This window comes from Colletotrichum navitas, assembly GCF_030913465.1.
Source record: "Colletotrichum navitas strain CBS 125086 chromosome Unknown LY79scaffold_110, whole genome shotgun sequence".
NCBI lineage: Eukaryota > Fungi > Ascomycota > Sordariomycetes > Glomerellales > Glomerellaceae > Colletotrichum > Colletotrichum navitas.
This window is the reverse complement of record NW_026850656.1, coordinates 68,933-82,467: the sequence shown is the minus strand read 5'-3', so window position 1 is coordinate 82,467 and position 13,535 is coordinate 68,933. Positions and strand designations below refer to the sequence as shown.

The window sequence follows — 13,535 nt, the reverse complement described above, 5'->3', positions numbered from 1 at the left end:
TGATTCGTCTAGTAGATAGCTTCTAATACAGCCAGCCACCTTTCCGGCTGAATGTCTAGAACCCTGGTTTCAACGCATAGATCATCAAGGGCCATGTTGTAATCCTCTTTCGAGAAGGGCTTCTGATACAGGGTGACGACGACTGGTCTCACAAGGTTCGCAGCAGATCTCCAAGCGGAGGGGGCAGCACTGCCGGATCCGCAACGCTCCTTTTGCTCTTCGTTAGGGGTAGTCATCGGCTTGGAAATATTGCTCTGCAACATGCCCATTACTCTTCGTTAGGCGCGAACACAACAGATCGACCGGCACTAGACTCTTTCTCCGCTGTTTCCAGCGCTTTCGCGAACTCCTCCATCTTGAAAGCGCCTTGGACTTTTAAGCCGGCCTTCTCGCCTAGCTTCAAGACGCCCGTCTGCACAAGCTTAACAAGATCTCTCTGTTGACTCCAAGTACACATCATTGTCGCCCGAATGGTCAGGCCCCTGAATTGAAGAAGTGGGGGGGAGATGGTGATCTCGGAGACGCCGCTCATCAGGTTCACGCGTCCGCCGGCCTGGACAGAGAGCAATCCTGCGCGGATATGGTCGGTATTGGCCGCGGTCTGCGGAGTCAGGTCGAGGAAGACATCGACAGGGCCAAATTTTGAGATCTCGGATAGGTCTGTTTCCCAACTGCCGCTGATGCTAACCGTCTCAACCCGTCCCGGCGCGAGGTCTCGGAGTTCCCCCAGGACCTTTTCGTTGCGGCCCATGGCTATGACGCGGGCCCCCATGGCGAGGGCGACGTGCACGGCCGCGCCGCCGAAGTTGCCGGTTGCCGGGCTGATTAGAACGGTCTCGCCCGCGGTCAAGTTGACGTCCCGGAGGCCGGCGTAGGGGACGACCATCTGTCCGAAGAAGACGAGGTCACGAGGGCTCACGCCTTGTTTCTGCAAGGCCGCCTCGTCGAAGCGGTGGACGGACTCGAGGGGTGCCTTGACGAGCTCGGCCCAGGTGCCGTGGTGCCAGACGTCCTTCGCAAGTGCTTTCATCTCGCCCGTGGCGGCGAGTAGCCCCAGGAGCATGATCTGGCCCGAGTCGTCACGCGGGTGAATCGTAGGGTCGACGACCACGAGGTCGCCGACCTTCAACTTGGCTGCATCCGAGGGGATGGCGACGATCCTCCCTACAGCGTTGGTGCCGCCTACGAGAGGGAAGGGAACAGGATACTGGCGCGGGTTATCCTTGCCGTAGACGTCGTTAATGTACCCAGGTATCCAACAGTACAATGGCTTGACGATCACTGACCCGACATCTACGGTAGGCGTCGGAAAGGATGTGATTTCAGGGGGAGTAGACGGCGAAGTGAAGTAGAGCCCCTTGTAGCTGCTAGGGAGCTGGGTTGATGTACGCGAAGACATTTTTTTGATATGATATGAGGGGCCGGTGCTGACTTGAGTGGTGTTGAGAGATAGAAAGGACTAGGATGTGAATGACTCGGGCACGAACGGGGAGAGATACATTATATCGTCGACTTGCGCAGTTTAATCGGGTCAACCAAGTGAATGCTGACAGACATCCGTCTTGAGATGCTTTTGTAGGGATTTGGTGGTGACTAGGTGCGCATGAGACCAAGCGCTCCAGCGGGACCATTCATCATCAATGTAGGATTGATTGTGCATAGTTGCCGCAAGACTCACTTGACGTAACACACGCAGATGAATTGATGCCCAGGTCTTATTCAACGTACCGCTACTATTATCCGAACCACATCCCCTCGCGGATGGTGGGGACTGAAACTTATCTCCTCCAGGGCTGCCCAGGACTGGGATCTTTACGATCTAGCTTCCTTGGAGAGCTTGCGCGGGCTGGTTCATGATCAGCGATAAGTGTACCCAAATTAGTTCCAAGGCCAGTCCCTACACTTAATAGGGTAATAATCATTTGCTTACTAACGGAAAAAGACGCTGATGCAGGCAGGCCTTCCCAGCTTGAGCACATCGTGCGATAACGACATCGAAATCGGCGCTAGTTCCCAGTATACTTCGCCGGGGAGGGCGTGCATAGCTCCCCGTGCTGGTTCTTCTCGGAACATAGAACTGGTCTGATTGATGACCTTCACCGAAATGCTTCATAAGCAGTTGATCATACATCGACGCTAATGATGCAGGGTAACACCAAATCGCACGAAACGGCAAGTTTGGTATTAAGTCTCAGCCATCCCTCTCAGTCCAACAGGATGAATTGCCGCATAACCCCACTCGATCCTCCACCCGACCCAATCGCCCGGCCTATCCTTTCTGATCTATCATTACATATTGGTGCCTTTCATTTGACCGGTATATGGCGTGATTGCTAGCCAACGGTGATGGCTGCATTGCCCGCGAGACAGACACTCAAGCTTAATAATGCGTGGAAACAAATGGACTGCCCGTTATATTTTGAGGCGGGCACAACTGTTCAGAACCTGGCACCTCGCGTAGTGTTCCTTCCCAAGTCTGTTATCTATCAAGCCATTTGAGCAAAGACTTTTTCCTCTCTTGCTTGATAAACATGTCCGTGTACGTTATCACCGGAGTGTCCAAGGGAATTGGGGTGAGTCTGCGTTCCAGAAATCGGGCTACTTGCATTTCCTTACTCCAGTTTAGTTCGAATTCCTGAAGCAATACTCCCAAGACTCGAAGAACCTAGTTATTGGTCTGGTCCGCGACAAGACTAGAACCGAAAGGAAGATAGCGGCAGAGCTAGACAACCGTCCGAATGTCCACATCCTCCACGCAGACCTTACCAAGTACGCCAGCCTGAAGCAGGCCGCCGCCGACACTGCCGACATCGTGGGCGACCGTGGCATCGACTACCTGATTGCCAACGGAGGTTTGGTGCCCTTGCTTGACGTCTACGGACCCATCGGTGACTTGTTCGTGTCCTGACTACCCTCTGTCCGACGTCCGAGCCGGCTTCTGCTCAACGCTAACTATTCTTCTACAGAAGCGGCATCCCCGAGGAGCTAGACGTCGTTGGATCAGAGCTATGGCAGATTAATGTCATGGGCAACATCCACCTCATTCACCTCTTCCTCCCACTTGTCATGAAGGGCAAAGTCAAGAAGGTCATCTTCATTTCCTCGGGTCATGCCGACCTCGACTTCACCAATGCTCTGGACGTCGATACGAGCCCGATATACACTGCCTCGAAGGCGGCCATGAACGCCATCATGTCTAAGTTCAGCGCGCAGTACAAGAAAGACGGCGTGCTCTTCTTGAGTATCAGCCCGGGCTTAGTGGAGGTGGGCCGCTATGCGGATGGTATGTGTCCCTGCCGCCAAGGTTGAAAGGTGCGGCCGTTTTATTAACGGATACCACAGCCACTCCAGAACAGCTCAAAGGCTTCGCGGCATTCACGGACAAACTTCCAGCCTATGCGCCCGACTTCAAGGGCCCGCTCACCCCAGAAGAATCTGTCCGACTTGTCACGTCGGTTTTTGAGAAGGCCAGCATCGAGGGCGGGTATGCCGGTGCTTTTGTCTCGCAGTATGGAAACAAGCACTGGATATAGATGCACGGCCCTGCTCCATCATACCATATGCACCTGGTGATGTAGGTATAAGTTGCGCCATACGTATCTCGTCCTTCTTTAAGAGCTTTGGACGACGGAAATGAAGTTATGCAGGGTCACAGTGGGCTCATGGCGGCGTTGCCTACACTTCAACTAAATGTTTCCGTACCGCCTGTCTCTAACAGAAAATAATGTGTTAAAGTCTTGCTTCTGAGATATAGCTAGGGTCATCCGCAAGTTTAACAACAAAACGTATAACTTGTCGATTTCCAAGTCGTCACCTCAACAACAGAACACTATTGTAAAGCGTGTAAGGCAAAGGGAGACGATTACGAGTTATTTATTGCTAATTATCCACCTACTACGCCATTTGCCTACACTTTAGTAACCTTCCCTTCTATATACTTTTTCCTGTACACACTAACAGTGCGTACGTATACACTACACTAGAATCCCTACTTAAGTATTCTCTCTTAGAAGACGTCAAGATACGGCCGTCTGTGTACAACTATTGGCTAAACCTATCTACTGTCCTACTTTATACCCCTCTGCCTCAAGTGTATCCTTGGGAGGGAAACACTGATTTATAGGCTGTTGATAAGGGATTCGCACTGTAAAAGGGGGACGTTGTTTTGCCCAAGACCCCTTGGCAGAGGGATCTTGAGCTAGTAATAGAAGACAGGTTGAGCAGGCGCCTTGTGCTACCTAGATAGACTTAGAAGGCGTTAAACAATATCATCATCATCATCATCATCATACCCCTCTGCCTGACTTAGAGATCTTAATATATTCTCTATAGCCTTTAACTAGTAAACACTATTAGATATATTTTACCTACTACTTTAGTGTCTTTATTTATCTTATTACGAAAAGAAATCTTCATATATTTTAATACTTTTTCTTTTCACCTCTTTATTACCTTAAAATGTAGTAAAAGAATATATTAGTAGCTTTTACTATAGCTAGCTATTTCTTGTCTTATATTTACTAAGAATATTAACTAATACTACTTCCATATAGCTATATAGCCCTTTTGTTTTCCTTTTCATCTTTGTCTCTAACACTATAAAGCTTAATAAATAAGTAATACTAGTGCTTAAAAGCCTTATAACTATGTCTTAATAAGCCTAAACTAGTTCTTATTTACTAGCCTCATAGTTATATATTAAAGCTATTTAAGAAGTATATAAGCTATTACCTAGCTAAAAGTATAAAGTACTTAAGCTATAATACTATAGAATAAGTATACTAGTTAAGTCCTTATAAATAAAAGACTTAAATAATACTACTTTTTTTTAATAGCCTTTTATAATATAAAGTATTAATAGTTACCTTTAATTATACTTACTATTCCTATAGCTATTAGATAATAAGTAATAACCTAGTTTATTATTACCTTAGTATAGTATATAGTATAAAAGACTCACATAAATATAAAAGAAATAACAAGACTAGATCTATAGGAGTATTTTACTATAAAGCTAGTTATAAAATAGTATATAAGGCTACAAAATAGCCTAGTCTACTACACTAAGGTTACTATTACTTTATAAGATAAGTATACCTAAGGCTAATAGTATACTTACTACCTAAGAGGTCTTACTTACTATAGTACATAATATAGAATAAGTCTACTTTACTAATAGCTTTTATACTATTACTACTACTAATACTATAACTATAGGCCTTGTTAATATTGTATTCTAGATAAGCTAAATATATTATATAGGCTAAGATCTTATATTTCATAGTGTTTACTATACCTTCTTTACAACTATAGTGAAGACTAGGAGGAAGAGCAGTACCTGCCTAAAGGAAAGCTTCTGAACTACCACATGCATCTACAGTTAGGCGCCTGGTAGCGACTCATTAGTGCGACTGCTACCAAGAGACAGGAGGCAGAGGCTAGGGGAGGTATATATCCATATTGTACGGACGAGGATCGAAAACGCAGAGGAGGACAGCGTCCTCAGCCCAAGTATCCGAAGAAAACCGACCGTGAAATAGAGGAAGAGGATTCTCGTCGCGAAGATGCCTTCCTTAAAGAAATTTACTCATCATGAACTGCCAACGAGCAATCGTCGCAGGAAGTCTTTATGGGGTATCCATCATTTAAGTAGTTGTTGAAGTACGTAATACAGCAGCGATTTTCCCTGTATTGATGTGTTCGTATGTGTGTGATATGTTTTTGCTTTTGCTGTCTTTATTTCCGACAAGGAATCGTTACAGCATCCACTACTTCTAACGACCACTCCTTGCTCGATTTGTTTCTATGTCTAAATTCCCATAACAGTATAGCTACTGTGGGATTTATTGCCTAAAAGTACGATACTGGCGGGGCAGACTTCCAGATTCTCCTTATCAACTGCGTTGACGTTGGGAGTGTCGGGCAGTAATACGGAGGGTTTGCTTCAGATTTTATCATCTGCTACGAATATCCCAAGCCTGACCTAATAATCACCATGAATCATATTGATGAAACACTGGGGCAAAGGAACATCCGTGGTAGGGCAGGCGCTCGCTATTTTGATGTTGGGTGGCCACGGGACCCGAGTTGGGGCAACTTGGGGCAACTCTATTAGACCCGAGTTGCTGCATTCAACCTCCCCTTGGCAACTCAATTGCGACGTCGTGATTTGTTCTGGATATTTCTAGGTGTCCCGGAGACACAAAAATTCCACCATTACTCGCAGACTTGGAGCTGCGAGAAGGACAAGTTGTTATTTGAAATGACCTTGCAGCCACATTGAAGAACCTCTAGTCCCCAGAACGTCAACCTGCACACCTTAACTTGCTTCCTTGACTCCTTTTAACAAGGGGCTCGAACCGTAATTAGACCACATCATAACACAATGTCTACCTCTTGCAGCACAGATGATCTCCTCGCGGAAGACATTCCACCCAACGCCATCGCCGTCGTCGGCGTGGGCTGTAAATTCCCCGGCGCCGAATCAGTCGAGGATTTCTGGCGTATGCTAGACGCGGGAGAGTCGAAGCTGAGCGAGCCGCCCAGCGGACGCTTCGCTACCCACCAACACCAACGCGACACGGACAAGACGGTGTATTTTGGCAACTACCTTGACGACATCGCCAGCTTCGACCACCGTTTCTTCAAAAAGTCGGGCCGCGAAGCAGCGTCCTTGGACCCTCAGCAGCGGCTCCTGCTCGAGGTGTCCTACCAAGCCCTCGAGTCGGCTGGCTTCTTCGGCCCCCGCAAGCCCGACTTGGACGTCGGCTGCTTCATCGGCGTATGCGCGTCAGACTACAATGACAACGTGGCCAGTCATCCAGCCAACGCCTTCTCCGCCCTGGGGACTCTGAGAGCTTTCGTCCCCGGCAGGATCAGCCACTTCTTCGGCCTGTCTGGGCCCTCGGTCGCCCTCGACACTGCCTGTTCATCGTCGGCGGTCGCCATTGACGCCGCCTGCAAAGCAATCCTGCACGGCGATTGTAAGAGCGCCATCGCCGGCGGCGTCTCCATCTTCACAAGCCCGTTCTTTTACCAGAACCTGGCTGCCGCCTCGTTTCTGAGCCCCACCGGTGCGAGCAAGTCCTTTGACGCCAGCGCCGACGGCTACTGTCGCGGCGAGGGTGTCGGCCTTGTGGTTTTGAAGCGACTTTCCGATGCGGTTGCCGACGGTGATAACGTGCTGGGTACGCTACTCGCTACTGCTGTCAGGCAGAGCAGTAGCAAGGTGCCCATTACTGTTCCTTACAGCCCATCGCAAACGGAACTCTACCGCAAGCTTCTCGCCACGGCCAACATCAAGGCTGAAGACGTCACTTACGTTGAGGCTCACGGTACGGGGACGCCCGTCGGCGATCCCCTCGAGTTTGGCGCCATCAAGGAGGTCTTTGCCAGCGGGGAGAGAGAGAACCCTCTCCATTTCGCGTCCGTGAAAGGAAACATTGGCCATACCGAGGGGGCTTCTGGAGTTGCCGGTCTCATCAAGACGCTTTTGATGATGCAGTACCGCGCCATTCCCAGACAGGTCCATTTTCAGTCTCCCCATCCCAAGATCTCCCTCGTTCCCGGGCGGATGCTGGTCCCGACAACGACCGTCCCCTGGACTGCCGACACACTCATCGCTTGTGTGAACAACTACGGGGCAGCCGGTAGCATCGCCGCCATGCTTGTCAAGGAACCGCCTTCGAAGACGACGATGACACAGAGTCGCCGAGTCACCGCATCAAGTACCAGCCTCAACCGATTCCCTGTAATCGCCACGGCCAACAGCGCCAAAAGTCTCGGCGAGAACTCCGCCAAGCTGCGAGACTACATTTTCTTCCTCCGCAGGGGCTCGGCCTCAGAGGTCGAAATATTGGCTGATGTCGCTTTCGGCTTGAGCGAGAGACAGAACCGGAGCCTTCCAAACATGCTTGCGACGGCCGTCTCCAGCCTTTCGGAGCTGGAAGATCAACTTCGAATCGTTGCTTCGAACCCCGAGTCACCTCTCTGCCAGACTAACCCCAAGCCGAGACCACTCGTCCTCGTCTTCGGCGGTCAGACCTCCCGCTTCGTGAGCCTCAACAAGCACGTCTATGACAGTTCGGCACTGCTTCGCAAGTATCTCGATGAGTGCAACGACATGATCCAAGGTTTCGCACACCCGGGAATCTATCCGGCCATCTTTGCAACCCAGCCAGTCGACGACGTGGTTTCTCTCCAGATGATGCAGTTTGCTCTTCACTATGCCTGCGCTCAGTCCTGGATCGCCTGCGGCCTGCAGATTGACTGCGTTCTGGGCCATTCCTTCGGTCAGCTCGTCGCCATGGTCGTTTCCGGCGTTCTATCGCTCGAGGATGGCCTCAAGTTGGTACATGGACGGGCCGTTCTGATGCGCCAGAAATGGGGCTCGGAAAGGGGCTCCATGATCGCTCTCGAGGCCGGCTATGAGACTGTAAGGGACCTCATTTCAACAGTGCAGAGACTGGGGGGTGTCTCTTCCGACTACCGCCTCGAGGTGGCTTGCTTCAACGGGCCTTCCAGTCACGTTCTCGTGGGGTCTTGTGCTGCAGTTGATGCCGCCTACGTCGAATTCATGAGCAGAAGCCCCAAGGGCAAAGCCAAGGTCTTGAACGTGACGCATGGATTCCACTCGAGATTCAGCGACCCGATCCTCGCTGACTTGGAGAGGCTCGCCGGGTGCTTGTCTTTCAACAAGCCCAAGATCCTCCTCGAGACCTGCTCAACAGGAGAGGCGTGGTCCGACATCACGGCGAAGCAAGTCGCCGATCATACTCGCTCACCCGTGTACTTCGAAGATGCCGTAAAACGTATTAAGTCACGGTTCGGCGCATGCACATGGCTGGAAGCTGGGTCTAACTCGGCCGTCACCGGCATCGTTAGACGCGCTCTCTCCCGCAGCAGCAGCAACAACGCCGATGACCACCTCTTCTGTCCCGTCAACTTAACCAGGGATGACGCGTTGAGTTCGTTGACAGACACGACCGTCAACCTCTGGAGGCACGGCCACCACATCCAATTTTGGCATTTCCACCGGATCCAGAAGCGAAGCTATCGAGCTCTGAACCTTCCACCCTACCAATTCGAGAAAACGCGGCACTGGCTGGACTTTGATCTTCAGGCAGGCACCTCGTCGGAGCTGTCGAAAGCGCCGGCGAAAGCACCCGAGCCTCTTGTCGTCGTCGAGGAGCCGGAGCCAGAGCCGGTTCTCATCGCGTTCTCCGGTTTCCAAGAAAACGGGGCATCTCGCGGGCCCAGAAAGGCGGCTTTTACCATCGATTCTCGTTCCGAAAGTTGGAAGTTGCTCGTTAGTGGCCATGCTGTGCTAGGCGAGGCACTCTGCCCAGCGACTATGTACATCGAGCTCGTCATGCAGGCCGCCAAGCAGCTCGCGGCCGTTGAGAACATTGCTTGCGCCCCTTTTGCACGCGTGGACGATCTGGAGATCCCCTCGCCCCTCGGAATGGGACAGAACAGAGCCGTTCAGCTTATTCTGAGTCCTTCGGATCACACAGGTCACCACTTCGACTTTGCTTTCGTCTCACGAGAGCGTTCAGGCAGACAGAGTGCTCTCCCAGCGTCGCAGGTCTCAACCATTACGCACGCTACCGGGAAGTGCGAGATCGTACCATCAGACGACAAGAGCATCACGACTGAGCTGGAACGGATCAGGAAGCTCCTCGACCGCATGCAAAAAAACCAAGACAATGACCGCATGTTCACCGACATGGCTACGCAGCCCGGCGGCGAAGCTGTTCAAGGCAAGCTGGTGTATAAGGTGTTCTCCAGGGTTGTTCAATACGACGACATTTACCAAGGCGTTCGAAGGGTCGTAGGCAGCACTGACGGTGCCATTGTGGCCGAGGTCGTCTTGCCCGAGCCGCAGCCCGCCTGCACGCAGGATCTCGTCTCTACTCCCGTCGCCATCGACAACTTCTTCCAAGTCCCAGGTCTATACGCCAACTGTCTCGCTCCTTGTCCGCCGGACGATGTTCTCGTCTCTACTCGCGTCGATCGCGTCCAGCTGTCGCCTGATTTCGGCAAGGCACAGGCCAAAGGTAGCAGCCCCGGCTGGGATGTCTTTGCGATATCCACGGCCACGAGCGACAGGGAGAGTAGCAACGACATCTTCGTCACTGACAAGATCACCGGACGCCTAGTCTTCGTCGCTTTCGGGGCCAAGTTCAGCAGGGTGAGGATGGCATCTCTCGCCAAAATTCTCTCTCGTGCGAACCCTTTGGCTAAATCCGGAGCTGCGTCCTCCAAGCCATCCCAACAGAGCTCGGCTACCACCTTCAAGCCTGCCTCAATCGAGGCAGCGCCTTTGAATATCCCATCACCAGCGCCGATTTCCCTTCCGAGCACCGTGGCTACTGTCAATAGCATATTACCGCCGCCATCCTCACCGCCGGTTCGGCTTGCCGTTGCTGCTCCGAGTGTAGCAGATGAGCTGCGTGACTTGCTGAGCAAAATGACAGACGTCCCGGCAGATCAGTTTCATGATGATACCACGCTTGAGGAGCTGGGTATCGATTCTCTTATGGCTACGGAGATCGTGTCCGAAGTCAACGAGGTTTTCAAGATCTCGATTCTGCAGGACCAGCTTCAGGACATGCAGACCTTCTCAGCTCTTTGCGCATATCTCGATGGCCATGGAGCTCAACTCGCATCTCAGGGGCTTCAGGGCGTCATCCTGCAGGCTTCAAAGGATCCCGTCGTCTCTACCCCCCTTGCCCATGTCACAAACCCGACAAGTCGAGGCATCATCTTCGACTCTGAGTTGCAGTCAACCTCATCGGCGGCAGAGACGACTGGGCTTCAAGGGCAAAACGAGCGCGCCGATTTGATACAGCAGCTGGCAGAACTGCTAGGAAACCATCTCGAGTGTCCGGCCACCGATTTCGAACGCTCGACGAATCTCATCGACCGCGGTCTGGATTCTCTTCTCTGCATGGAACTCATGAGCGACATGGAGGAGATGTTCGGGGTCTCCATCGACGCATCTTCGTTCACGGACACCTGCACCTTCGGGGACCTCACCGACATTCTCGTCGGCGCCGCCGCCGCACCCCTTGGACATTCAGCGACGACGGAGCCCAGCACGACCGGATCATCCCTGGCGCCATCCTCTGGCTACTCGACAGACAGCACCGATTCCAGTATTGTCATTGACAACACTCACATCCCCCCAAAGATAGAACAGCTGCTGTCGTCTCCAGCTAGCTCAGTCCTGGCCGGTGCTGCTCAGGAGTTCGAGGGCATTAAAGGTGACTTCGACAAGTTCGCCGCCATGTACGGCTTCAGCGACTTCTATACCAAGGTGGCCGACAAGCAGGCGGACTTGGTTCTCGCCTACGTCGTCGAGGCTTTCTCGGGCCTCGGCGTTGACCTCGCTGCGCTGAGGCCCGGCGACAAAATTCCCAAAATCCCGGTGATACCGAGACACGACCGCATGATCGGCGTCTTCAACGAAATCCTCCGTCGCGGCAAGCTGGCCGACTACGACGGCAGGCAGTACGTCCGCACGGAGCGAATGGTCGACGCCACGGCCTTCAGCAGCCGCTTCAAGGACATCCTTGCCGAGTTCCCCCAGCATGCCAAAGAGCACACGCTCCTGAACATCTGTGGCGCAAATATGGCCGCGATCCTGAGCGGCAAGATGGATCCGCTATCGATCCTCTTCGGCACCAAAGCGAACCGAAGCGTCCTCGACGACGTGTACGCGACGGCTCCCATGTTCATCATCAATTCCCAGCTTCTCACGTCTTTTCTCGAGAGAGCGTTATCCAAGTCCACCCCTGGACCTGACGGGAAATATCGCATCGTTGAACTGGGGGCGGGCACCGGCGCGACGACGCGATGGGTCGTGGACAGACTCGTGCAGAAGGGGGTGCCTATCGAGTACACCTTCACGGACATCTCCTCCGCACTGGTGTCCGGGGCCAAGCGCAAGTTCGCCGGGATCGACTGCATGAGGTATAGCACCATTGATATCGAGAAGCCGCCCGCGGCGCAGCATCTCGGCCAATACGACATCGTGCTGGCCACAAACTGCATCCACGCCACTACCAATCTGCACAACTCACTGACCAACATCAACAAGCTCTTGCGGCCCCATGGCTTCGTGTCACTCGTTGAACTTACGACGCGAAATTACTGGCTGGATATGGTCTTCGGCCTCCTGGACGGGTGGTGGCTGTACGACGACGGCCGCCCCTACGTGCTGTCGACCCCGGAGTTCTGGAATGCCACGATGAGACAGGTCGGCTTCCAACACGTCGCGTGGACAGGCGGCCACAAACGCGAGTCCGAGGTCTGCAGGGTCATCACCGGTTTTAAGCAGCCTGTCCGGGATGCGTCCGCATACCTCAGCATACCCCAGGATAGAGCCGGCGGCGTCGAGACAGTCGTCTTCACGCATACGGACAAGCAACTCCCGCTTCGAGCAGACATTCACTATCCTTCGCCGTCTCAGATGTCAGCGCAAAGGAATTGGGTTACCGGTATGGCTTGACTCAAGAAAAGCCCGCATCTTGTATATATGTAGATACCGGAGCTGACGACTGCTCCACTGCAGGTTTGATAGTCCACGGAGGAGGGCATGTGATGCTTTCACGCCAGGACGTGCGGCCGCGTCAAATACAACTTCTTCTGGACAACGGTGTCTTGCCCGTGAGCGTGGACTACAGACTCTGCCCGGAGACGACCATTCTCGACGGGCCACTTGTCGATGTTGCCACGGCATATGCTTGGGCGAGAAACACGCTGCCAAACCTGAAGCTGACTCAGACGAAAACGAACAGACTTCTCGATCGCGACAGAGCCGTGGTTGTCGGCTGGTCGACCGGAGGCACCCTGGCCATGTCCTTGGCCTGGACCTCCGTACCGCGTGGCATCCCGCCCCCCGACGCGATTCTTGCCTTCTACTGCCCGACCAATTATGAGGACGAGTTTTGGCGGAAGCCCAACATCCCTGACCACTCGAGCGGTTTCGCACATGAGACTTATAATGTCATCGAAGGGGTCTCTTCAGCCCCCATCACCGCGTATAATGTGCCTCCAAAGATGATGGCGGCAGCCGGCTGGATAGCACCAAAGGATCCCCGCAGCCGCATCGTGCTTCACATGAACTGGCATGGGCAGACACTGCCCGTTCTCTTCCGCGGCCTGCCGTCGGGCTCGGACACGCCGCCGCACACCGCGGCCGCGTTCAACAAGCTAGAGCAGCCCTCTCCGGACGAGGTGGTGCGCGCCAGCCCCTACGCCCAGATCATCAGGGGTAACTACGCGTCGCCGACACATATCGTCTTCGGCACCGGAGACGATTTAATTCCGTGGCAACAGGCCCGGTACACGGTAGATGCGATGCGGGACGCGGGCATTGAGTCGGGGCTCACCCTTGCCCCTGGCCAGCCTCATCTGTTTGATCTTTTTCGGGATCCCGATCGAAGTCGTTGGGGCTACGTGATGGAGGGCTACAAGTTTTTGTTTGAGAGGATTGGGAGAGATGTCAAGTGAAAGACTATGAATAGTAG

The 13,535-nt window shown here is 52.9% G+C and overlaps 2 protein-coding genes across 2 annotated transcripts; one reads left to right on the top strand and one right to left on the bottom strand.

Annotated features, from left to right (window-relative positions):
• Positions 1-268: 268 nt before the first annotated feature.
• Positions 269-3,191, bottom strand: LY79DRAFT_594460 (alcohol dehydrogenase GroES domain-containing protein; the record flags this gene model as incomplete). Its single annotated transcript, XM_060561688.1, has 2 exons — positions 269-1,375; positions 3,168-3,191. The coding sequence occupies 2 exons, from the start codon at positions 3,189-3,191 to the stop codon at positions 269-271; spliced, it is 1,131 nt and encodes a 376-aa protein (XP_060408326.1).
• A 3,194-nt stretch (positions 3,192-6,385) lies between these two features.
• LY79DRAFT_527347 (uncharacterized protein) lies at positions 6,386-13,518 on the top strand (the record flags this gene model as incomplete). The annotated part of the gene is made up of 3 exons (XM_060555926.1): positions 6,386-10,738; positions 10,787-12,503; positions 12,578-13,518. 3 exons carry the CDS (start codon positions 6,386-6,388, stop codon positions 13,516-13,518), a joined length of 7,011 nt encoding a protein of 2,336 aa, XP_060408325.1.
• Between the last annotated feature and the right edge of the window lie 17 nt (positions 13,519-13,535).